Here is a 27,341-nt window from a genome sequence, read left to right on the forward strand (position 1 = left end):
TTGAAATTGTAAATAAAGATTTTTTTGAGAACATTTTGCAAAAAAATTATTTCAGTATTTAAACTTAATTTCATTTTATTTCAATGCATTATTTGCCATTTCTTTTTAATTGAGTGAATTTTTTTAAGTAAATCCTACATCACATTTTTGCTAGTGTTGAAAAATTGGGTGTTTTCCACTGTTTTTTACCAATTCACTATGACTAGAATAATAATTATGGTTTTATTGTGATTTATTATTAAAAATATTAAGCAAAATTTAAAGAAATATATTGTAATAGTACTGTAAAATAAAAATCGAGAAACAATCATAAGTACTATATTAATGTCTTAATTCCTTCGTTTTCAAACAGTAGGCTAACTCATTTTGACGGGTTGCTAGCAAATAAAGATATTTCAGAGTGAAGCTCAGCACCGTGTTCATTTACATGCATTCAGCTCATGCTATCAGGTGTGTAAATGCCACGCTTCACTCTGAAACCAGTGCTAGCGCAATCACAGCCTGAGCAGTTTGACAATTGCACTAAGCCATATCGCGATATCGGTTTTATATATCGTGCAGCCCTAGTATACTTGTGTAAACAGAAGTCACGTTTTCCGCTGCATACCAACTTCAAGTCTGAAGATGTTTCCCCTCGTTTAGTCAACACGACATATTCATTGAGTATTCACATTATGAGCGCAGTTTGATGTTCCTCTCACCTGTGGTGTGTGTTCTCTCTCTCTCTCAGGAGTCTATTGGCACGAGGAGCGCGCCTGTTGGCGGCTCGTCTGGTGTGAACGCCCTGTCGTCTCCGGCTAAGAGCACAGAGCGTGTGAACTCAGAGGAGCAGAAGGTGCTGAAGCTCAAACCCCAGGCTCTGACCAACGTCACGTCAGAGGCCGTCAGCACCATGTCCCCCCCGCCCGCCAAACGACTCGCCCTGTCCGCCAAGAAGGTCAGTCTCAATCCACCCTTGTTTCATCTGCCGGTGGCGCTCAAGACTGCTTGTTTGTTTGCCTTCCCATGTTTGTCCACTTCATTTCTCGTAATCGAACAGATGTTGAAAGACTTTGCTCATAACGGCCTATAATCTGTAATAATAATACGTTTACTTCTCAGCTCATGTCTGTTTTGTCGGTTCGCAGTCTGCACTGCTGTCCTTTTAAAAATTTATTTTGTTTTTTTTATTTCTAACAATTTCTAATTCTTCTCTGCTACACTTTCTTTTCCCTTCCCCCTTCCTACTGTTTTTTTATTTCCTTCTTTTTTGGTTTGATTTTGATGATTTCTTCCCCCATATGGGTCCCTTTGTCATTGTCACGTTTCATGGCTATGTTTTTTTATTTTATATTTTTTTTAGACCACAAAGTTTTTATTTATGTCAATAACTGCAGGCCAGTCCCCGGCAGAGCCCGAGCAGCAGCACTGAGGCTCCGCCCCCTTCATCTCTTCATCTGTCCAGTGACCTTCTCAGCCAGGCCTCAACTCACCCGCACCACAGGTACACACTCTCTCCCTGATATGTAGAGCTTAGAGCAGATTCCAGTCAAAGTCAGCATGAAACGGAAGTTGCCGTCGTCTTTTCTTCCTTATTGTAATGCATATATCTAAGTGAAGCGGCTTCTCAAATGAACAAATGTTGGGCGGGGCTTGATTTTGTCCAATTGGAATTGGTTGGATGTGGTTTGCAAAAGTTACGGAATTAGTTTGATTAAAGGGATACTCCACTTTTTTTGGAAATAGGCTCATTTTACAACTCCACCCAGGGCTCCAGACTGCGACCAAATGGTCGCATTTTGCGACCAAATTTTGAGAGTGTGCGACTGAATTTCACATCCAGTTGCACATGTGCGAACAGTAAAAAAAAAAAATTCTTTTTTTTTCACTAAACGTGGAAGGGGCGCGTCAATGAATCCGGAATTTGTGGCAGGCAAATGAGTGTGAGAAGAATAGGGAATGGCCACTGTAACTGGCTAATGTGTGGAGGGGGAGGGTCCTAGAGATAATCGAGCGCGCGTAAACGTCTGTGGGAAGGAGACGGAGACAAATATCAATGTCACAGACAGACACATAGGGCCCTATAATTTCCGCGATCACGGAATCGCGGACGGAATCGCGGAATTGGCAAATTAACGCGGAATCTAGTGTCAACGCGGAATTTCGCGGAATTTTAGATATTTGGAATAAAATTCTGTTTTTGTGTGGGAGAAAAACGTATGTCTGAGGAAAATCGCATATTACTGAAAGAACGAGCAGAGAGCGAGGCCCGGTCGCGCGCGCGTCTTCAAACTGTCTTGCTCTCTCTCACTCCCTCGCGCTTATTAATCTAAATCAATTGAGAATTGACACAATGGTAAAAGATCGGAAGAACGAAGTTTCACGTGGAGTATTCGGATATTTTTTTTCTTCCTGAATTAGGCTACCGCTGGGTGTGAATTGTGCAAAAAAAATACTTTTTTACCTTGCCTTCTTCTCTGAAAAGCGTTCCGCCCATTCAGCTGACATAAAAAACACTTTCAATAAACTAAACAAAACCTATCCAATGATGAAATGTTTTCTGTGTTGGTGACAAATCTTGTGCGATGTCCTAACTGCCGGGATAATCACACAACGCGTACAAGTCTGCTAATGATACGTCCGATTCGCGAACTAATGACTCCTTTGAACCAATTCACTTTAATGAATGGTTAAAACAACTGATCTGTCCAACACTGAATCGGTTCGGTGTATAACAAAATCAGTAACACTTTACAATAAGGTTCTATTTATTAAACTCTAGTTAACTAGATCAGTTAACATTAACTCTTAATAAAGTGCACTTCTACAGCATTTATTAATCTTTATTAATGTTAATTTCACCATTTAGTAGCCTACATTATTTAAATGAAAAGTTGTATTTATTAACATTAGTTAGCTTAATGCACTGTGTGAAGTAACATAATAAAAATGCAGGGTTAGGGTTAACTAAGATTAACAAAGATTAATAAATACAGTAACAAATGTATTGCTCGTGGTTCATGTTAGTTAGCCTAATACATTCACTAAAGTAAACAAACCAAACCACATTTAACACCTCTTAAAACGAGAATTTTGTTTGTTACCTCAATAAATTTAGGGTCATTCCTATTTTATTTGTGTACATTTTAATCATTAACATTAAACACACTCTTTTTACGACTAAAATAACAGTAAAGGGTAAAAAAAAAACTGAATTCCCAAAAATTAAAACGGAAAAAACGGAATTTGCAAAAATTAAAACGGAAAAAACGGAATTTGGGAAAAAATAAAACGGATTTTATAGGGCCCTAGACACAGTCGGATGATGATGATTCAGAGTCAGAGGTTTGTAAGGTGATAAAGGCCTGAACCCACTATTTTCGGGAAGACTGTCTGCGAGAATTCAGCTGGTTGAGAGGTAGCCTACTGTAAGGAGACGAACTCCATGAGCTGCGAATGTTGCAGTTTAAACACAATACGCTAGTTAGACACATTCTCAGCCTCAAGCATAGAGTATGCCGTGACATGTTAATAAATAAAAACAAAATGAAAGTGGAAAGTGCTTCACAGACCGTTTAATAGTTCGAACCAATAATAGACAGCGCAGAGCTCCTCTCGCCAGTCGCGGGCCGATCGCGAACACGCGAACCAGTTACATCGTGGAGATCCAGTGAAGAAATCCATTGAGTTCGCGACAGAATTAATAACATTGCTGCGAGTTGCGTTCAGTGAGAAAGATTTGACGCAGAATTCTCTGTTATAAACCATATCATATCAAACAGCGCTGACGTGGAAAACAGGAGAAACATCGTGCCATGAACGAACAAGTTATAGAAGGCTTTAGGTCCACAGATCAGCAACATTCACCATGGATTTAATGTAGTAACACTAACTGTAACTATGGTATACTGTGGTTATAACAGTAGCCTACACATCTTTTTCTAGCACTTCAAAACTATAATATCATATTTAAATGTTATTTTTAATGTGTTGACAAAACATTTTTGTTCATCCTTTAAAGATTGTCCCTATTTATAAAACTAAAAGTTTCAAGAAGTAGGAAAACTCACACTTATTTAAAAAAAAAAAAAGATAAAGATTAAATTACTATTGTAAACATAGCTGTAGAGGACGCTTATTGGCTATTTTCACTCCCTAATATCTGTTTTGTCACTCATTTTGCTTTTGAATTAATATTAAGACATTATGAATGATAATAATTAAAGTTAACTTTATCTATACACCTCAAATTAAGCTCAGTGCTTTGTCATCCCGCAGTGCTACCAAATACTTTCTGTATAACTTAATGCTGCTGCCTTCAAATGTTAGTGTGGAGCCCTGTGAACTTTAAAATAAAACTGCACATTGTAATTTCTGTACGTTAAGGCTATTTATTATCAAAGCATTTGTCAGTAATACAGTTATTTTGGGGGAAAATGTGAATAATTGCATTGCAAGGTGATTTAAGGTGTGCCCCTAAATTTTCTGCTTGCGCTCCTAAAATTTTAAGTCAGGGGCTACAGCGTTCCTAATAAAAAAAGTTAGTCTGGAGCCCTGCCCCCAGAGTTAAGCAGTTGAGTTTTACCGTTTTCGAATCCATTCAGCCGATCTCCGGGTCTGGCGGTACCACTTTTAGCATAGCTTAGCATAGATCATTGAATCGGTCAAGACCATTAGCATCTCTCTCAAAAAAATGACCAAAGAGTTTAGATATTTTTCCTATTTAAAACTTGACTCTTCTGTAGTTACATTGTGTACTAAGACCGACGGAAAATGTAAAGTTGCGATTTTCTAGGCTGATATGGCTAGGAACTATACTCTCATTCCTGCGTAATAATCAAGAAACTTTACTGCCGTACCATGGGTCCAGCAGGCGTAATGATATGACGCAGCGCCTGAAAATAGTCCCCAGCTCAGTAACTTCCATTTAAGATCAAGGACTAAGTTTATCTAACCTATTAGACCTATTTTCAGGCGCTGCGTCATATCATTACGCCTGCTGAACGCGTTCTTCTAGCCCCTCTCTTCACCCGAGTGTCCAAGACATACGGCCAGAGTTCGGATGAGACGACCACAAAGTCGGTCATTGATCTCAGGCCTAGGGTGTCCTGGTGCCATGTGCACTGATGGACACCCTTATGCTTGAACATGGTGTTTGTTATGGACAAACTGTAACTAGCACAGAAGTCCAATAACTGAACACTGCTCGGACATTGACAGAATTTGCCCCTCCTTGAACTTCCACCTTACCTGGTGGAGGGGTTTGAGTACCCGAACGATCCTAGGAGCTAAGTTGTCTGGGCCTATATGCCCCTGGTAGGGTCTCCCAAGGCAAACAGGTCCTAGGTGACGGGTCAGACTAATAGCGGTTCATAAACCCTTTATGACTGAAACAAGGACCACGACGTCGCCCGGCATGGCGCAGCCGGGGCCCCACCCTGGAGTTGGCCGGTGCAAAGTGGATCGGGTGGCAGTCGAAGGCGGGGGCCTCGACAACCCGATCCCTGGACACGGAAACTAGCTCTAGGGACGTGGAACGTCACCTCTCTGGCGGGGAAGGATCCTCAGATTGTGCGGGAGGTTGAGAGGTACCGACTAGAGATAGTCGGGATCACCTCCACGTACGGCTTGGGCTCTGGAACCACACTCCTGGAGAGAGGATGGACTCTTTACCACTCTGGAGTTGCCCATGGTGAGAGGCGGCGGGCTGGTGTGGGTTTGCTTATAGCCCCCCAGCTCAGCCGCCATGTGTTGGAGTTCACCCCAGTGAACGAGAGAGTCGCTTCCCTGCGCCTTCGGGTCGGGGATAGGTCTCTCACTGTTGTGTGCGCCTATGGGTCGAACGGCAGTGCAGAGTACCCGGCTATCTTGGGGTCTCTGGGAGGGGTGCTGGAAAGTGCTCCAACTGGGGACTCCGTCGTTCTACTGGGGGACGTGGGCCCACGTGGGCAGCGACAGTGACACCTGGAGGGGCGTGATTGGGAGGAACGGCCCCCCTGATCTGAACCCGAGCGGTGTTCTGTTTATCAATTTGAAAATTTTATGAAATTCAAACAATTTATACTAGTTAGTATGAAATAAACATGAATGAACATCAGGTGTTAAAAGATATAATACAACTTAAATCATTACATTTACCTCAGAAGAGCCAATCAATGTCCAAGAACAATAAATTGTAGAGACGAGCATTTTGACAAATATATATACTCTATATTGCATATTCATTGTATTTTTATTTAGCCTATTTTTCAGTGTTTAATATATTTTTGAATATATTCGTCTTTTTTTTTTTGACAGCCACTATTTAAATGTTTGCATTTCAAATAACAATTAGAAACATTATTGCCATTAAAACGTTATTTAGAACATTATTATAAAAAAAGTTGTGCAATATAAATGTAAGTAGCCTATACAAATCAGTACATTTTTGCTGTGATATTATAGTAATCTACCAACTGTATAGTTTACAGCATTAGTTAACATTAAAATAACCTGTAGTGTACCTGATATGTGCCAATTAATCATTAAATCGAAATCTAATAAAATTGTGACATTTGTCAATGCCAAGCCCTGCTTGTAAGGCTGGAAGCTTACGCTGCTATTTTGAACCAATAATGGTGTGTATAATTCAAATATTTATCTGACTCCAATATAATTAATCTGACTCCATTAAAGTTGTTGTTATTCTTTGACCTCTTATTCTTTAAATGCAAAGGTCTTTCTTAGAACTGATAGGAAAACATAGGATTTAACCTGAACGTTTAGATAATGAAAGTTATAATCACTTTTAGATAACGAAAATTATAATCACTTTAGCTTTAAACATTATCAGTGATAAAAGGAAAGATTCTCAAAGCCTTTAAATTAAGTCACATGTTTAAATATACAGACAGTAGAATGGAACAACATTCTGTATAGAAAACTTAGTTGTAACAAATAATGCACTGTTGTGCAGACAAGGCCATAAAAACTTCTCAGTATGAGGTTACGCACCAGTGTGTGCGGGAGTGGTAGGGGTTAAAGCCTTTCTCCAAGAGATCAACAGTTACCTTTCCTTCTTATACCCTGAGCAAAGCATTGTTAAACATGAGAGGAATACCAACACCGAAACCAAAAGATGAGGCAAAATGGGTGGAGATCAAGAGGGGGAGAAGAACATTAACATATTCTCCTCAATACATGTTTAAGCAATAGTACCTTGAATAGGATACTTTAAAATCTCTAAGTTCACCACCGTTCAGTTTATAAGCTGTCAGATGAGACCAAACATGGCATAATTATGACCGCCGCTAGCGTAGCTAGCGAAAGCGGTCATATAGGGATTGTCAAAGTTTTTTTTTTTTTTTTTCCCGTCACCTTACTGAATTTTTCGTCAACGATACCAGGGACACCGAAGCACCGGGGAACATGAAATTTGGTGGGCATGTAGCCCCACTAGACTTCTAAGGAAAAATTTCGTTTGGTCCCCAGGGGCCACTCCCAAACCCAAAAAAATGCAGTTTTTCCTAAATAACTACCTGAACCGTGGCACCGAGGATGAAGAAATTTTTATGGTATGTTGGTCTACTAGACTTTTACGGAAAAATTTCGTTTGGTCCCCGGGGGCCACTTCCCCCCCCGCGCTGGGGCCCCCGTAAATTTTTCGTCAACGATACCAGGGACACCGAAACACCGGGGAACATGAAATTTGGTGGGCATGTAGCCCCACTAGACTTCTACGGAAAAATTTCGTTTGGTCCCCGGGGGCCACTCCCCCCCCCCCCCCCCCGCGCTGGGGCCCCCGTAAATTTTTCGTCAACGATACCAGGGACACCGAAGCACCGGGGAACATGAAATTTGGTGGGCATGTAGCCCCACTACACTTCTACGGAAAAATTTCGTTTGGTCCCCGGGGGCCACTCCCCCCCGCGCTGGGCCCCCCAAAAACCAAAAAAATGCAGTTTTTCCTAAATAACTACCTGAACCGTGGCACCGAGGATGAAGAAATTTTTATGGTATGTTGGTCTACTAGACTTTTACGGAAAAATTTCGTTTGGTCCCCGGGGGCCACTTCCCCCCCCGCGCTGGGGCCCCCGTAAATTTTTCGTCAACGATACCAGGGACACCGAAGCACCGGGGAACATGAAATTTGGTGGGCATGTAGCCCCACTACACTTCTACGGAAAAATTTCGTTTGGTCCCCGGGGGCCACTCCCCCCCCGCGCTGGGCCCCCCAAACCCAAAAAAATGCAGTTTTTCCTAAATAACTACCTGAACCGTGGCACCGAGGATGAAGAAATTTTTATGGTATGTTGCTCTTAAGGGCCCACATCAACCTAGCCCATAATCACTCATTTGTGATTTGCGCCCCTCCCATAAAAAATGAAAATGCAATATTATTCTGCTTTAATCGCCCCTATCTTCAGTGGAGATGTTCAGAACTGCACCATATTTCATGTGTATGATTAACTTGACATCCTCTGGGGGTATCCTCTGCTAAGTTTTGTAGAATTTCATCCATGGGGGGGGTATAAAATAAATTCATTTATGTGCACATTTAGTGACTGTACACTCATCGGCCTGTAGATGGTGCTGTTGAGCGAAGGGTTGCTGGTTTAGGATGATACTGTCACACACACACATGCAGGAATACAAACAAACGCAAGCATGCACACACACTGACATCCACACGCACAGACACACACCCATACACACACATACAAATCCACATGCACAGACACACACACACAAACACACACGCGCACACATGTACGTACGCACACATACATACACGCACAGACACACACACACACACACACACACAGACACAAACACACACACATAAACACACACACACACACACACACACACACACACAGACAGACATGCACATACTATTACTTTTTTTAGGTATATACATAAACACGCAATACAGCCAAATTACTCCACGTCATTTATTTTTGTGGAAAGCCAGTGCAGGCCTGAGCGGCGGTCATATTTTGTACCGCGATGCGGTACATCTAGTTACATATTAGAACACACTAGTAAATAAACAGTATGTAGTTGAAAAGCATGTCCTGTGAAGACAGAACCGTCCTCTGCCTGGAGTGTCCCAACAGTCCTCCATCAGCATATTGATGAAATCCCCTTGTGCTAGATAGGCATTAGCATACTGTGATGATGAAGGCCATTGTGTCACGTTTAATTCACATGTATACCTTTTAAAAGGAGTTCTACCCTTATTCGTAACATTAACAAGTCGATAGTAAAATAAAATACGAAGTACATCTGTCATCTCAATGTCTAACAATTAAAGTGTTTCTATCCTTTGCTCCAGATTTTCAACTCATTCGCTCAACCTGCAGTCTCCACCTTCAACTCGCCTTCCTAAAGATTCAAGTCCCCTTAAACAGCCCTCCTCCACTCTGAGGCCGCCCGCTCATGCTCTCTACACACAGACCAATGGCGTTCAGCCCCAGCCGGCCCGTACACACAAACCAATCCAGAGCGAGATGATCCTGTCTGCCTCATCTACAGGACTCCCCCAGGAGCTCGCCAGTCCCACGCTAAAAAAGAAGAAAAATAAACTAAAACGACGACATTCGGAAGTAGAGCAGGACGCCCCTAAAGCCTCACCCCCAGAAGAACCAAAGCCAAGTACTGAACACAGGCAGAAGAAGAGGAAGAAGAAGAAGAGGAAACGAGAGCTGGAGGAAGATGGTCTTGAGGTCCAGAGGGAGTGTGTGCCGTCTCATCTCGAGCCCCATCAAGATGAGGACTGGTGTCTCGGAGAAACTTGGAGCATCACCTCAGAAGCCAAGGGAAATGAGATCAAGTCGTCTAAAGCAGCGGAGAATTGTCAGACCGAACCTCAGTCAGTGCCTCCGCTTGACCCCGTCCCAAAGAAGAAGAAGAAGAAACACAAACTCCCGGAGCCGCTGGAAGAGCTCAGCAATGGAGCCACAGTCTCAAAGTGGTAAGCTGGTTATTGAAAAGTTTAATCAAAGCCGTTGAGTCCGATCAGGGACTCGTGTGTTTCCCGTACAAATGCGTAACTCGCTGCTTCACTATCATAGCACAATGCATCGTTGAAGAAATCAACTAGCTAGTCATGTTTCCCAAAACCATATTATCGCAAATTGGTCGTTCGACCATGTTGGTTAATGAGGTCACGCAGCTGTAGGAGTAATTACTTATTTTAATGAGTCTGTTTGAGACTGAATTAATGCTAGATGTTTTGCTATAAATTCTGAGAATATTTCTCATTTTTCCTCAGTTATTTTGCTTTATTTCCAGATTCAATCATAGGCTCGTTCTTACGTACCAGAGTACTTTTGCACATGCGCACTATAACACTTTAAATCTCTTGACAAACTAAAAGATGTAAATGACATTTGTATGTATTATAAATTAAAGACACAGGTTGCACTGAATGTCAGTTTGCTTATTTTGCTCAAGATGAGGATTTATTAAGTCCACATGTCTTGCAAACAAGAAACTTTGCTTCTAACCACAGATCGAGACCAGGGATGTAGTGGAGGCTAAACGCACGTAAACGCCGTTTACGCACCTCCCAAAATTCGGAAATAGCGTTTACCCACCTCTAAATTGCGTTTATCCACTTCTAAATTGCGTTTATCCACCTCTAAATTTCACGTTATTTGAGCAGACTTTGCTTTTCCAGTGCGTGATCGCCGATCGGTAGCATACATGATTCGAGCATTTGGGCCGTTAACGAGAGCAGAACGCGCAGCGCAAACACGGAGCGGAATATTGAGCAGAGAGCGCAGCGCGGCGACACATACACACACACACACACACACGGAACAGAAAACACACGCTCGTTAAGTTACTAAACAAGCTGCGCGAGAATGAAACTTGATCGCAGCCGCAACAGGAAATCATTAAAACGATGCAAAAAAGTGATTTTTTTTTTAAATTCATTACAGGCAGCTGGTTTAATGTAGGGAGCATGTCGAAACCCAACTGTACAAGAGATTCAGAGGGAATCAAGCCTGCGTCAGGTTAAAGACTTTTCCCTCTAGGCTATAGGGAAACACTGAGCCACATTTTTCTGATAGACCAAACAACTAATCAATTAATCTAGGAAATATTCAACAGATTAATCGACTATGAAAATAATCCCAAATCCCTAATCATTATGCACAAGTGCATTGCATTGGAAGCCCTGGATATAAGCCTCCCTCTCTATCTCTCTTAAAAAATTTAGTTTTCTCTGTTTTTTCATTTAGTAAACTTTATAGATTTATTCCTTCCTGAGACTCTTTAACAAGAACTTAGATTAATGTATGAATAGAATAGTGATTGTGTGACCTATGATGAGGGAACAACCAGTGATACCCTTGGTAGCCTATAGCGATGTCATCAGGATACACATACACCGGTAGGCAGTGGCCCACCTTACCGGGTGACCACATCGTGGTCCACCAGAATTTATAGTTTACACACCTCTTTTTTTACCACTACACCACTGATCGAGAGCTGTCGTCCCATATATCTAGTCACTGACAGAGTTAAAGCATATTCGTCTAAAATAATTCTGTTTTTCAGCTTCAGAATCATGAATATTTTTATTCCGGGTGTCTCTATTGTCCTGTGCTTTGGGTGTCCAAGCCTATTCATTTCCAACCCCAATGTAATACCAAATTTAGCATTTGAATCAAGAGTTAATTTTTTGTTAACCTTTTAACAAATGTTTTGGAGTATCGTGAGTTCAGTATTGCGATATGTAGGGTATCGTTACACCCCCTAGTACTCATTTCATCACTCATTTATAACTTCTGAAGTGAAGTAGCACAGACATTGGACAAAGCTGAAACTTTCTAATGTGCATGATTTGACAGTGTTTAAAATGTACTCCATTGACACAAGCAATTTGATTGGCTGTATTTATCAAAATCGAATGGGCTTTACACAAATTTTGCTACAACTTTGCACCCAACCAAAAGGCATTTTAAACTTTTATTGTATGACTTATTTTGTAGTTTAAGTCCGCACCATTGTTTAAAAAATTACAGTGGTTTCTAAATTCCTGTTTAATATCGTTTCTCTTTGAATGTGCATATCATTTAAGTACAGTACATCTACCTTCATTTAACCTGGTAAATGGCTTCTTTTCATCCAGTGCTGTTGTAAAAGAGGTTGGTGGTACAAACTCGAAGACAAAGGACCTAGAAGAGACCAGGAAGAAGAAGAAAAAGAGGAAACACAAAGACTTCAGAGAAGAGGAGGAGAAGCCGAGGAATGAAGAAGAACTTCACAGGGATCTTCGAGAGACCAATGGAGACGAGTCTCCTAGTCAGATGGGAAATACGGATACGGAGAAACCTAGTAAACCCAATACAGGTATAAATACACTCGCTGCCGTAAGATCATAGACATGAGGGGTTTTAGTGTTTTAGATGGTATTGATTAGTGGAAACAAACATTTCCCTTATTATTGATCAAGCTTTTGGTTTTATTAGGTCTTTACTTCTAAAAGCTAGGGTGTTTTTGCTTGATGGGCTTATATTCATCCAAGTCATATTTCACCACAAAACCAAAAGGACGAAAAGACACTTATGCACTGCAAAAAGATTTAAAGAATGCAAGTTTTTGTCAGGACAAGCTTTTGCTCCTCTGCTTGAAGCACATCAATCCATCACCCTTTACTATTTACTTTAGGCTGAATTACATTCATAATGGACTTCAAAACTGTGAACTGTACACCTGAACACACTTAGTTTTTTAAGTGGCTTTGGTTCTTGGTGTGTACCAATATCTGACATATTTCAGAGTTAACCTTCTGGGCCTTTCTGTAACAGCTGCAGTGTTCGTTTGGGACAGCCAGGTTCAGGACGGCTACAAGCGCAAGCAGAGCCTTCAGGAAGCCGAGGGCGTGTCGAGGAAAGGCTCGTGCTCCGCTCCTATTGGCTGGGATGGCAAGAAAAGCTGTGATGTTGTGGAGGAGCTCCTCAAGAACTCCTCAGATAAAGCCTATGGAACTGAGGGTGAGTTGTCGGTCAGAAGTCAACCGAACCTTGTGTGCAAAACTTCTCAGCTTTCCTGACAGTTGGAGAGGTTAGGATTTATTTCTGAATCTTAACATGTTTATCTATATCTCAAATGCTAATGGGCAATTTCTGTTTCTGTTCTGATGCATTTCAATTGGACAGTGTGTGCTTGTTTCGTTGTTCAGATGGGAAAAACAATAAGTACTTGGCAGTTGAATTATTAAATTTACCTTTCTTTTCTTATGAAGCAGTTTTTGGGAGGAATTAAGATCATAGTCCTGTTGCACCTATGCTTGAATTCTTAGCATGACCTGAAATATTGACAGTGTTTTGAATAATTTCCTCCTCCAGTTCTCAGTTGGGATGGAGATCCGTCGGCCATCAGCAGAGACGCCAGAGAAGACGTACGCGATGCCAAAAACGACACTGTCCTTGACGAGTGGGACAGGGAGTTTGACAGTGGAAAAGTGAGGACTACAACTTGGACTTCAATATTTCAATATTTTTGAGCATTACTTACACCAGGAAACTCATTTTGACTGGAAATGACTATGGTTGCATCTTAGACTGCTAGTCGGTGGAATATTTTACTACTTTTTCTTTTTTTTTATTTAACAAAATGTATGTATACTGTGCACAGTGTTTTATTTATTACCTAGTACAGCACAATAAACTGAGTCATTTCATTTCCCTCTCGATTAGGTGAAGAAAATGAAAAAATACAAAAAGGAGAAGAGGAGGAATGGAAACGTCTTCCAGAAGATCCAAGAGCGTCGTAACATGTGGTCGGTCACGCCGGGAGGCAGGCGGAGCAGTCTGGGCTATCGCCACTGAAAGGTGAAATTTGTCACATTTTAATGTTTGATTTGACTTAAATTTACATTAAAAATTTATCAAAGAACAAAAAGAATTACCGTTTTACTTCTGTTAAACATTTTCAATCTCTTTGATGAAAACATAAATAAAAAATGGCTCAAACAGTGGTCTCTCAACTTGGCCAATCACATTAATGACACTGCAGACACTAGTCAAGTAGAGGTGTCTTGACCTCTACGAAAAATTTTTTTCCCGATATGGGATTTTATTTCACGATAACAATATATATCACAATATAGTTATTTTGTGTGTTTTTATCTAATTTCTGTTATTAAAAATAAGAAAAAAGCAGCAAATTACAAACAACAGGACAAAAATATGAATTAGATTATTAATTAAATATTAATTATTAAAATATAATTATGCTTTAAATCTAAGTTTTTCAGGTACAATAGTTTTTTTAACATGTAGTTAGAATTAGTACAGAAATTAAATAATTAAATATAAAAAATAAAATTTTGCCTAGTCACATTAATGACAAAGCAGCAGGTTTATTAGGCTGCTGTCACTTTAAGAGCAAACACACATCCATTATACTGATGCACATCCGGTTTACACCCAACTGTTTACTTTCACTTGAGACGTAACTGGCTGCGTTTACATGAATACTCCACATGACGGCCATTTTGACATTATTGTGTGTGTCCATTCAGCCCAGTGTGTCATCGCAACTAAAGTTTATCATTTGCATGTCTTTAAGTCTTGCGATTTTAAACCATTCCAATTTAAAGCAAACTCTTTGTCTTTACTAATAGGCACTTAAAATTGTTTTACTTTACCTTTACCTTTACCTTTACTTTACCTTTTACTTAAAATTTCAGGATTACTTTTTTTATATATATATAATATATAAATTGATCATAGCCATTAGTGGGAACTTGGAGAATAACAAGAATGTTCTTATCTGTTTGTAACGAGCCCTTTCACTGTCTTTCTGCAGTTTTGAAATGCGGATCCCGTGTGTTTCCCCTGACCAGACCAGTTGCCTTATTGGATCAGCAGCAGTCGGATCTGTCTCAGATTCCTCTGAAGTCCACCCAGAATGCAGCAGTACTGTGAAATAAAGCGATGAGGCTGAGGCTTTAGTCACCGTCTGAAATCCAAAATATACGCCACTAAGGGTGCCATTATGATCTTCAAATCATAGCAGATGTGGCACACTGTAGAGTCGGCACCCTGTTAACCTTTGATGGTCTCAGTTATTCTTATTGTAATAAGAACAGATGTTCACCAGGGCCAGTTTTATCGAGGCGAGACTTGGCGATCATTCGGGCTGTAATGGCCAATGACGCGTGATCTGAGGGCTTCTGTCGAGAGGAGAAACAGGAAAATTAAGCCCCTCCCTCCAATGGTTTTAAGCATAATTTGTCTGGACTCAACAAATAACATCATTGTTCCCATTAGGGAACTTTTGCTCACTTGATTATTTTACTTTTTCATATTTGAGCCGGTCACTATTAGGCAGTTCTTTGCCTGTGTTGCCTTTTAGTTTGCCACAGGCACACGGCCCTGGTGTCTTACATTGCAATACATTTATTGCTTGTGATTGTATATTTTCATGTCTTGCCTGCTTGAATACTAGCCCATCCTCCCCAACTTTTGCAGTGTTTTTTTTTTTTTTTTTCATCAAACAGAACTCTATTCAATAACATTTTTGAAGTGAAACGAGTCTCTTGTGGGAATTTCCGCTGTCTCTATAAAGCATCTCTTCAGATTTCCCAAAACGTCACCATTTCCAGTCAGACGACGTGGTCTTTTATGCACAGTGCTGCATACAACAATGCAATACATTTCATCCATGTGAGCTAAAAAAAAAACATGGGCCTTAACACAAACCACTGTGTTTTGCCAGGTGGGGTGAATTCCTGAATTATCGGAGTGTCCCCTTGTCTTTGATTTAGCGTGTCCCATCCTCTTTTCTACTCTCTATGCAACAACAGCAATCCCATGGATGCTCTAGTCCAGGGAAAGACTCTCCAAAAGCTGGTCCAAACATCATCTCTGTGAGCTGTAAACACCCTGTCATGTTCCACGTCTGTTAACGGTGCATTGGGTCAAAATGATGATGTACATGCTTATCCACTGAAGAGCTGTCATAGGAGTAAACCAATGTTGACGCTTTCCTATTTAGAACATTGTACAGTCTTACCTTGTGCTCTCTGTGACCCCCTCCAGTCGTTCTTGTTGTTAAACACCATCCCTTTCACGACTCCTTGGGTTTTAGAAAAGTTGCCTTGGTTTAATTTTTAAAAATGAATAGAACATATTGCGAATTATACTTATTGAAACATGTTAAAATGCACATTGCTAAACGGAAGCCTAATGTATTTAAGGTCTGTGGAATTGTAAATGGGAAGTTCTAATAAAACAATAGATATGTGTTTGAAAGACTGCTCTGAGGTCTTGTTCAGGAGCCAGACAAAGACTTCCCTATGCGTTCTGTAGGATGTCTGTATTCTCTTAGAAATTCACTTGAGATAGGTTATTTTCAAAGAGGTTGGACGCTGAAGAACAGTGTCTTTGTCATATTTGAATTGATGGTTCTGTATCTAATGCCTTTTCTGAAAAGAAGTCATTCAGTATTGCAAATACATAAATATAGATATACCTGGTGCAATAAAGTTGTGACTTTTGTGAAAAGCTGGTTTTTGGGTTGTGTTTTCTTTAATGCTCTGAAGTCAATCTAAAAACAGAAAACATGACTTGGGATCAGCTTCTTATACAAAGCTATCGTATGGCTTCAGAAGACTTTGGATATAATGCACAATTTGCATGTAGCACTTTTATGATTTTTTTTTAACATCCTCATTTGGACATTTCAATGTGAATATACTGATACACTGAAATGGTTTACGAATATACCATGTGTTAAGATTACTGTATTGATTTATAATGAACACTTGTCTGAACCGAGCAACTTTGGGAACCATTAACACATAGAGGCTGTGTTCGAAACCGCATACTTACTGAGTAGGTACTTCATTTCAATAAGTACTTACTTAACGAGCGCTAGGTACTTTATAGCCTGATCACGTTAAGTGTGAATGTGCTTCGGGGGATTCGGGACATCTTCCATGTTGACATTATCATGTGACCTATGATGTTATCACAAGCGCAACAACTTAAAATATATGAGCGACAGGTTTAATTAATCTATCTGTAAATATCTTGATGTTGATGAAAATTATATATTTTAGTAAAACAAGCAAAATGTAATTTGTTTTATCATATGACATAGATATGCATGAATACACACTAGACAATTGCAGCCAAAGTGAATACATCTCAATTTTCAGTCAAGCAATAAATTAATGCATGCATTAAATAATTATATTTTATTTACTGATGATAACAATATGAAACATGAATAAATGAGTAAAAGAATGAATAAATGTATATACAAGTCAACACATAAAACAACAAGCTTTATTCATACTGCTTTTAGGGGCTCAAAAAGCCACATCCTACTGCCATCTCAACACAGCGCTTCTCATTCTGTGGCTTTATTCTGATGAGTCAGCTGACCACCGTAACCACCTTCACCTCTCTCTGCTGTCCATCATGTCCCTCATCACTGCAGTCAGACTGGGATCTGATCATGAATGGGAAAGGGACATCGAGGCTATCCTTGCCTGAGTGCACCATCAGCCTCATCACCTCATACAGAGATCCAGTACAGAACCCTGTGAGGCTCATCTCAACAGCAAACACTTCTGTGAGCGAAGCATAGTACAGCAAGCCTTTGACATGCTGAAAACACACTGATGCTCAAGGGTCTCATAAGAGCAGGTGGAGTGATGGAGGGTCTCATAAGGGCAGGTGGAGTGATGGAGGGTCTCATAAGGGCAGGTGGAGTGATGGAGGGTCTCATAAGGGCAGGTGGAGTGATGTAGGGGCTCATAAGGGCAGGTGGAGTGATGGATGGTCTCATAAGGGCAGGTGGAATGATGGATGTTCTCATAAGGGCAGGTGGAGTGATGGAGGGTCTCATAAGGGGAGGTGGAGTGATGGAGGGTCTCATAAGGGCAGGTGGAGTGATGGAGGGTCTCATAAGGGGAGGTGGAGTGATGGAGGGGCTCATAAGGGCAGGTGGAGTGATGGAGGGTCTCGTGAGGGCAGGTGGAGTGATGGAGGGTCTCGTGAGGGCCGGTGGGGTGATGGAGGGTCTCATAAGGGCAGGTGGAGTGATTAAGGGTATCATAAGGGCTGGTGGAGTGATGGAGAGTCTCGTAAGGGCAGGTGGAGTGATGAAGGGTCTCGTAAGGGCCGGTGGAGTGATGGAGGGGCTCATAAGGGCAGGTGGAGTGATGGAGGGACTCATAAGGGCAGTTGGAGTGACGGAGGGACTCATAAGGGCAGGTGGAGTGAAGGAGGGTCTCATGAGGCCAGGTGGAGTGATGTAGGGGCTCATAACGGCAGGTGGAGTGATGGAGGGTCTCATAAGGGCAGGTGGAGTGATGGAGGGTCTCGTAAGGGCCGGTGGAGTGATGGAGGGGCTCATAACGGCAGGTGGAGTGATGGAGGGTCTCATAAGGGCAGGTGGAGTGATGGAGGGTCTCGTAAGGGCAGGTGGAGTGATGAAGGGTCTCGTAAGGGCCGGTGGAGTGATGGAGGGGCTCATAAGGGCAGGTGGAGTGATGGAGGGACTCATAAGGGCAGTTGGAGTGACGGAGGGACTCATAAGGGCAGGTGGAGTGAAGGAGGGTCTCATGAGGCCAGGTGGAGTGATATAGGGGCTCATAACGGCAGGTGGAGTGATGGAGGGGCTCATTAGGGCAGGTGGAGTGATGGAGGGTCTCGTGAGGGCAGGTGGAGTGATGGAGGGTCTCGTGAGGTCCGGTGGAGTGATGGAGGGTCTCATAAGGGCAGGTGGAGTGATTAAGGGTATCATAAGGGCTGGTGGAGTGATGGAGAGTCTCGTAAGGGCAGGTGGAGTGATGAAGGGTCTCGTAAGGGCCGGTGGAGTGATGGAGGGGCTCATAAGGGCAGGTGGAGTGATGGAGGGACTCATAAGGGCAGTTGGAGTGACGGAGGGACTCATAAGGGCAGGTGGAGTGAAGGAGGGTCTCATGAGGCCAGGTGGAGTGATGTAGGGGCTCATAACGGCAGGTGGAGTGATGGAGGGTCTCATAAGGGCAGGTGGAGTGATGGAGGGTCTCGTAAGGGGCGGTGGAGTGATGGAGGGGCTCATAAGGGCAGTTGGAGTGATGGAGGGGCTCATAAGGGCAGGTGGAGTGATGGAGGGGCTCATAAGGGCAGTTGGAGTGACGGAGGGACGCATAAGGGCAGGTGGAGTGAAGGAGGGTCTCATGAGGCCAGGTGGAGTGATGTAGGGGCTCATAAGGGCAGGTGGAGTGATGGAGGGACTCATAAGGGCAGGTGGAGTGAAGGAGGGTCTCATGAGGCCAGGTGGAGTGATGTAGGGGCTCATAAGGGCAGGTGGAGTGATGGAGGGACTTATAAGGGCAGGTGGAGTGATGGAGGGGCTCATAAGGGCAGGTGGAGTGACGGAGGGACTCATAAGGGCAGTTGGAGTGATGGAGGGGCTCATAAGGGCAGGTGGAGTGATGGAGGGGCTCATAAGGGCAGTTGGAGTGACGGAGGGACTCATAAGGGCAGGTGGAGTGAAGGAGGGTCTCATGAGGCCAGGTGGAGTGATGTAGGGGCTCATAAGGGCAGGTGGAGTGATGGAGGGACTTATAAGGGCAGGTGGAGTGATGGAGGGGCTCATAAGGGCAGGTGGAGTGACGGAGGGACTCATAAGGGCAGTTGGAGTGATGGAGGGGCTCATAAGGGCAGGTGGAGTGATGGAGGGGCTCATAAGGGCAGTTGGAGTGATGGAGGGTCTCATGTGGCCAGGTGGAGTGATGTAGGGGCTCATAAGGGCAGGTGGAGTGATGGAGGGACTTATAAGGGCAGGTGGAGTGATGGAGGGTCTCATAAGGGCAGGTGGAGTGATGGAGGGTCTCATGAGGGCAGGTGGAGTGATGGAGGGTCTCATGAGGCCAGGTGGAGTGATGGAGGGTCCCAAAAGGGCAGGTGGAGTGATGGAGGGTCTCATAAGGGCAGGTGGAGTGATGGAGGGACTTATAAGGGCAGGTGGAGTGATGGAGGGTCTCATAAGGGCAGGTGGAGTGATGGAGGGTCTCATGAGGGCAGGTGGAGTGATGGAGGGTCTCATGAGGCCAGGTGGAGTGATGGAGGGTCCCAAAAGGGCAGGTGGAGTGATGAAGGGTCTCAAAAGGGCAGGTGGAGTGATGGAGGGTCTCACAAGGGCAGGTGGAGTGATGGAGGTTCTCATAAGGGCAGGTGGAGTGATGAAGGGTCTCAAAAGGGCAGGTGGAGTGATGGATGGTCTCGTAAGGGCAGGTGGAGTGATGGAGGGGCTCATAAGGGCAGGTGGAGTGATGGAGGGGCTCATAAGGGCAGTTGGAGTGATGGAGGGTCTCATGTGGCCAGGTGGAGTGATGTAGGGGCTCATAAGGGCAGGTGGAGTGATGGAGGGACTCATAAGGGCAGTTGGAGTGACGGAGGGACTCATAAGGGCAGGTGGAGTGAAGGAGGGTCTCATGAGGCCAGGTGGAGTGATGTAGGGGCTCATAACGGCAGGTGGAGTGATGGAGGGTCTCATAAGGGCAGGTGGAGTGATGGAGGGTCTCGTAAGGGCCGGTGGAGTGATGGAGGGGCTCATAAGGGCAGTTGGAGTGATGGAGGGGCTCATAAGGGCAGGTGGAGTGATGGAGGGGCTCATAAGGGCAGTTGGAGTGACGGAGGGACGCATAAGGGCAGGTGGAGTGAAGGAGGGTCTCATGAGGCCAGGTGGAGTGATGTAGGGGCTCATAAGGGCAGGTGGAGTGACTGAGGGACTCATAAGGGCAGGTGGAGTGAAGGAGGGTCTCATGAGGCCAGGTGGAGTGATGTAGGGGCTCATAAGGGCAGGTGGAGTGATGGAGGGACTTATAAGGGCAGGTGGAGTGATGGAGGGGCTCATAAGGGCAGGTGGAGTGACGGAGGGACTCATAAGGGCAGTTGGAGTGATGGAGGGGCTCATAAGGGCAGGTGGAGTGATGGAGGGGCTCATAAGGGCAGTTGGAGTGACTGAGGGACTCATAAGGGCAGGTGGAGTGAAGGAGGGTCTCATGAGGCCAGGTGGAGTGATGTAGGGGCTCATAAGGGCAGGTGGAGTGATGGAGGGACTTATAAGGGCAGGTGGAGTGATGGAGGGGCTCACAAGGGCAGGTGGAGTGACGGAGGGACTCATAAGGGCAGTTGGAGTGATGGAGGGGCTCATAAGGGCAGGTGGAGTGATGGAGGGGCTCATAAGGGCAGTTGGAGTGACGGAGGGACTCATAAGGGCAGGTGGAGTGAAGGAGGGTCTCATGAGGCCAGGTGGAGTGATGTAGGGGCTCATAAGGGCAGGTGGAGTGATGGAGGGACTTATAAGGGCAGGTGGAGTGATGGAGGGGCTCATAAGGGCAGGTGGAGTGACGGAGGGACTCATAAGGGCAGTTGGAGTGATGGAGGGGCTCATAAGGGCAGGTGGAGTGATGGAGGGGCTCATAAGGGCAGTTGGAGTGATGGAGGGTCTCATGTGGCCAGGTGGAGTGATGTAGGGGCTCATAAGGGCAGGTGGAGTGATGGAGGGACTTATAAGGGCAGGTGGAGTGATGGAGGGTCTCATAAGGGCAGGTGGAGTGATGGAGGGTCTCATAAGGGCAGGTGGAGTGATGGAGGGTCTCGTAAGGGCCGGTGGAGTGATGGAGGGGCTCATAACGGCAGGTGGAGTGATGGAGGGTCTCATAAGGGCAGGTGGAGTGATGGAGGGTCTTGTAAGGGCAGGTGGAGTGATGAAGGGTCTCGTAAGGGCCGGTGGAGTGATGGAGGGGCTCATAAGGGCAGGTGGAGTGATGGAGGGACTCATAAGGGCAGTTGGAGTGACGGAGGGACTCATAAGGGCAGTTGGAGTGACGGAGGGACTCATAAGGGCAGGTGGAGTGAAGGAGGGTCTCATGAGGCCAGGTGGAGTGATGTAGGGGCTCATAACGGCAGGTGGAGTGATGGAGGGGCTCATTAGGGCAGGTGGAGTGATGGAGGGTCTCGTGAGGGCAGGTGGAGTGATGGAGGGTCTCGTGAGGGCCGGTGGAGTGATGGAGGGTCTCATAAGGGCAGGTGGAGTGATTAAGGGTATCATAAGGGCTGGTGGAGTGATGGAGAGTCTCGTAAGGGCAGGTGGAGTGATGGAGGGACTCATAAGGGCAGTTGGAGTGACGGAGGGACTCATAAGGGCAGGTGGAGTGAAGGAGGGTCTCATGAGGCCAGGTGGAGTGATGTAGGGGCTCATAACGGCAGGTGGAGTGATGGAGGGTCTCATAAGGGCAGGTGGAGTGATGGAGGGTCTCGTAAGGGCAGGTGGAGTGATGGAGGGACTTATAAGGGCAGGTGGAGTGATGGAGGGTCTCATAAGGGCAGGTGGAGTGAAGGAGGGTCTCATGAGGGCAGGTGGAGTGATGGAGGGTCTCATGAGGCCAGGTGGAGTGATGGAGGGTCCCAAAAGGGCAGGTGGAGTGATGAAGGGTCTCAAAAGGGCAGGTGGAGTGATGGAGGGTCTCACAAGGGCAGGTGGAGTGATGGAGGTTCTCATAAGGGCAGGTGGAGTGATGAAGGGTCTCAAAAGGGCAGGTGGAGTGATGGATGGTCTCGTAAGGGCAGGTGGAGTGATGGAGGGGCTCATAAGGGCAGGTGGAGTGATGGAGGGGCTCATAAGGGCAGTTGGAGTGATGGAGGGTCTCATGTGGCCAGGTGGAGTGATGTAGGGGCTCATAAGGGCAGGTGGAGTGATGGAGGGACTCATAAGGGCAGTTGGAGTGACGGAGGGACTCATAAGGGCAGGTGGAGTGAAGGAGGGTCTCATGAGGCCAGGTGGAGTGATGTAGGGGCTCATAACGGCAGGTGGAGTGATGGAGGGTCTCATAAGGGCAGGTGGAGTGATGGAGGGTCTCGTAAGGGCCGGTGGAGTGATGGAGGGGCTCATAAGGGCAGTTGGAGTGATGGAGGGGCTCATAAGGGCAGGTGGAGTGATGGAGGGGCTCATAAGGGCAGTTGGAGTGACGGAGGGACGCAAAAGGGCAGGTGGAGTGAAGGAGGGTCTCATGAGGCCAGGTGGAGTGATGTAGGGGCTCATAAGGGCAGGTGGAGTGATGGAGGGACTCATAAGGGCAGGTGGAGTGAAGGAGGGTCTCATGAGGCCAGGTGGAGTGATGTAGGGGCTCATAAGGGCAGGTGGAGTGATGGAGGGACTTATAAGGGCAGGTGGAGTGATGGAGGGGCTCATAAGGGCAGGTGGAGTGACGGAGGGACTCATAAGGGCAGTTGGAGTGATGGAGGGGCTCATAGGGGCAGGTGGAGTGATGGAGGGGCTCATGAGGCCAGGTGGAGTGATGTAGGGGCTCATAAGGGCAGGTGGAGTGATGGAGGGACTTATAAGGGCAGGTGGAGTGATGGAGGGGCTCATAAGGGCAGGTGGAGTGATGTAGGGACTCATAAGGGCAGTTGGAGTGACGGAGGGACTCATAAGGGCAGGTGGAGTGAAGGAGGGTCTCATGAGGCCAGGTGGAGTGATGTAGGGGCTCATAAGGGCAGGTGGAGTGATGGAGGGACTTATAAGGGCAGGTGGAGTGATGGAGGGGCTCATAAGGGCAGGTGGAGTGACGGAGGGACTCATAAGGGCAGTTGGAGTGATGGAGGGGCTCATAAGGGCAGGTGGAGTGATGGAGGGGCTCATAAGGGTAGTTGGAGTGATGGAGGGTCTCATGTGGCCAGGTGGAGTGATGTAGGGGCTCATAAGGGCAGGTGGAGTGATGAAGGGACTTATAAGGGCAGGTGGAGTGATGGAGGGTCTCATAAGGGCAGGTGGAGTGATGGAGGGTCTCATAAGGGCAGGTGGAGTGATGGAGGGTCTCGTAAGGGCCGGTGGAGTGATGGAGGGGCTCATAACGGCAGGTGGAGTGATGGAGGGTCTCATAAGGGCAGGTGGAGTGATGGAGGGTCTTGTAAGGGCAGGTGGAGTGATGAAGGGTCTCGTAAGGGCCGGTGGAGTGATGGAGGGGCTCATAAGGGCAGGTGGAGTGATGGAGGGACTCATAAGGGCAGTTGGAGTGACGGAGGGACTCATAAGGGCAGTTGGAGTGACGGAGGGACTCATAAGGGCAGGTGGAGTGAAGGAGGGTCTCATGAGGCCAGGTGGAGTGATGTAGGGGCTCATAACGGCAGGTGGAGTGATGGAGGGGCTCATTAGGGCAAGTGGAGTGATGGAGGGTCTCGTGAGGGCAGGTGGAGTGATGGAGGGTCTCGTGAGGGCCGGTGGAGTGATGGAGGGTCTCATAAGGGCAGGTGGAGTGAAGTAGGGGCTCATAAGGGCAGTTGGAGTGATGTAGGGGCTCATAAGGGCAGGTGGAGTGATGGAGGGGCTCATAAGGGCAGGTGGAGTGATGGAGGGGCTCATAAGGGCAGGTGGAGTGATGTAGGGGCTCATAAGGGCAGGTGGAGTGATGTAGGGGCTCATAAGGGCAGGTGGAGTGATGTAGGGTCTCATAACAGGGATGGAAATTAACTTTTTTGTCCACCGGCCACTGTGGCTGGTGGATTTCAAAATCTACCAGCCACTCAATGTTTTTACCAGCCACTTTCTTATTTTTAACCGACAATGTGTAACTGCATGTGAAAATTAATACCACTTAAAAATGAAAATTCTGTCATCATATACTCACCCTCATGTTGTTTCAAACCTGTATGAATTTCTTTCTTCTGCTGAACAGAAAGGAAGATATTTAGAAGAATGTCAGTAACCAGACAGTTTCTGGTCTCATTGACTTCCATAGTAGGAAAAAAAATATACCATGGAAGTCAATGGTACCAGAAACTGTCTGGTTACTGACATTCTTCTAAATATCTTCCTTTCTGTTCAGCAGAAGAAAGAAATTCATACAGGTTTGAAACAACATGAGGGTGAATATATGATGACAGAATTTTCATTTTAAAGTGGAGTATCCCTTTAAGCAGTTTATTTAATCTCAAGTTTCAATGAAATACTGACATTTTCTATTTCTCTCTTATACACTCTTTCTCTCTTATATATATATATTTCTCTTTTTTACCTGGATGTGGCATTTGGATGATTCGTGGTATTTTATGGCTTCCAGTTTTACGTTTTTAGTCCCAACAATGAAACTAGGCCCTGTTTACACGAGAACGCTCGCGGGTGAAAACGTAAAAATATTTTATCAGATGTGCCTTTCGTTTAGACGGCGACGGCGTTTTTGGGGCTTAAAAACGCAAAAAAAGTGAAACCACCCTTCAGAGTGGAAATCTTAAAAACGCTCCACCGTCGCGTTCCCGTCGGTGCGTATAGCGCGTCCGGCGCAAGTGATTTCAATGTTAAGTTAAGGCAAAGATGTTTTCTCTGCAGACCTCTTAACCAGCTCTTAACGCCTGCGATGTAACGCCACATTTTTTTTTTTTAAAGTGTCTGCCGTCTGTGTGAAACAGTATGCTATTTTTATTTACCCGCCACGGTGGCCGGTAGGTGAAGCGAGTTTACCCGCCACAACACAAAATCACCCGCATTTGGCTGGTGGCGGGTGCTAATTTCCATCCCTGTCTCATAAGAGCAGGTGGAGTGATGGAAGGTCTCATAAGGGCAGGTGGAGTGATGGAGGGTCTCATAAGGGCAGGTGGAGTGATGTAGGGGCTCATAAGGCCAGGTGGAGTGATGTAGCAGCTCATAAGGGCAGGTGGAGTGATTAATGGTCTCATAAGGGCAGGTGGAGTGATGGAGGGGCTCATAAGGGCAGGTGGAGTGATGGAGGGTCGCATAAGGGCAGGTGGAGTGATGGAGGGACTCATAAGGGCAGGTGGAGTTATGTAGGGGCTCATAAGGGCAGGTGGAGTTATGGATGGTCTCGTAAGGGCAGGTGGAGTGATGGAGGGTCTCGTGAGGGCCGGTGGGGTGATGGAGGGTCTCATAAGGGCAGGTGGAGTGATTAAGGGTATCATAAGGGCTGGTGGAGTGATGGAGAGTCTCGTAAGGGCAGGTGGAGTGATGAAGGGTCTCGTAAGGGCCGGTGGAGTGATGGAGGGGCTCATAAGGGCAGGTGGAGTGATGGAGGGACTCATAAGGGCAGTTGGAGTGACGGAGGGACTCATAAGGGCAGGTGGAGTGAAGGAGGGTCTCATGAGGCCAGGTGGAGTGATGTAGGGGCTCATAACGGCAGGTGGAGTGATGGAGGGTCTCATAAGGGCAGGTGGAGTGATGGAGGGTCTCGTAAGGGCCGGTGGAGTGATGGAGGGGCTCATAACGGCAGGTGGAGTGATGGAGGGTCTCATAAGGGCAGGTGGAGTGATGGAGGGTCTCGTAAGGGCAGGTGGAGTGATGAAGGGTCTCGTAAGGGCCGGTGGAGTGATGGAGGGGCTCATAAGGGCAGGTGGAGTGATGGAGGGACTCATAAGGGCAGTTGGAGTGACGGAGGGACTCATAAGGGCAGGTGGAGTGAAGGAGGGTCTCATGAGGCCAGGTGGAGTGATATAGGGGCTCATAACGGCAGGTGGAGTGATGGAGGGGCTCATTAGGGCAGGTGGAGTGATGGAGGGTCTCGTGAGGGCAGGTGGAGTGATGGAGGGTCTCGTGAGGTCCGGTGGAGTGATGGAGGGTCTCATAAGGGCAGGTGGAGTGATTAAGGGTATCATAAGGGCTGGTGGAGTGATGGAGAGTCTCGTAAGGGCAGGTGGAGTGATGAAGGGTCTCGTAAGGGCCGGTGGAGTGATGGAGGGGCTCATAAGGGCAGGTGGAGTGATGGAGGGACTCATAAGGGCAGTTGGAGTGACGGAGGGACTCATAAGGGCAGGTGGAGTGAAGGAGGGTCTCATGAGGCCAGGTGGAGTGATGTAGGGGCTCATAACGGCAGGTGGAGTGATGGAGGGTCTCATAAGGGCAGGTGGAGTGATGGAGGGTCTCGTAAGGGGCGGTGGAGTGATGGAGGGGCTCATAAGGGCAGTTGGAGTGATGGAGGGGCTCATAAGGGCAGGTGGAGTGATGGAGGGGCTCATAAGGGCAGTTGGAGTGACGGAGGGACGCATAAGGGCAGGTGGAGTGAAGGAGGGTCTCATGAGGCCAGGTGGAGTGATGTAGGGGCTCATAAGGGCAGGTGGAGTGATGGAGGGACTCATAAGGGCAGGTGGAGTGAAGGAGGGTCTCATGAGGCCAGGTGGAGTGATGTAGGGGCTCATAAGGGCAGGTGGAGTGATGGAGGGACTTATAAGGGCAGGTGGAGTGATGGAGGGGCTCATAAGGGCAGGTGGAGTGACGGAGGGACTCATAAGGGCAGTTGGAGTGATGGAGGGGCTCATAAGGGCAGGTGGAGTGATGGAGGGGCTCATAAGGGCAGTTGGAGTGACGGAGGGACTCATAAGGGCAGGTGGAGTGAAGGAGGGTCTCATGAG

The 27,341-nt window shown here is 45.8% G+C and overlaps 1 protein-coding gene across 2 annotated transcripts in view; it reads left to right on the top strand.

Moving 5' to 3' along the window:
* usp36 (ubiquitin specific peptidase 36) overlaps positions 1-16,491 on the top strand; it is a 40,938-nt gene extending 24,447 nt beyond the window's left edge. Inside the window, exons 14-21 of one of the 2 annotated variants that reach the window (XR_014031274.1) lie at positions 731-937; positions 1,377-1,483; positions 9,296-9,934; positions 12,104-12,324; positions 12,783-13,038; positions 13,323-13,438; positions 13,674-13,808; positions 14,788-16,483. Coding sequence is in view for 1 of the 2 variants with exons in the window: in XM_081381518.1 (XP_081237644.1) it covers positions 731-937; positions 1,377-1,483; positions 9,296-9,934; positions 12,104-12,324; positions 12,783-12,968; positions 13,323-13,438; positions 13,674-13,805 (1,608 nt within the window). In the remaining variant the exon portion in view is untranslated. Of the gene's footprint in view, positions 1-730; positions 938-1,376; positions 1,484-9,295; positions 9,935-12,103; positions 12,325-12,782; positions 13,039-13,322; positions 13,439-13,673; positions 13,809-14,787 lie in introns of both variants that reach the window. The other variant, XM_081381518.1, reaches the window with a different exon arrangement.
* Positions 16,492-27,341: the final 10,850 nt, after the last annotated feature.

Source organism: Scardinius erythrophthalmus (genome assembly GCF_964197995.2).
Source record: "Scardinius erythrophthalmus genome assembly, chromosome: 1".
Lineage (NCBI taxonomy): Eukaryota > Metazoa > Chordata > Actinopteri > Cypriniformes > Leuciscidae > Scardinius > Scardinius erythrophthalmus.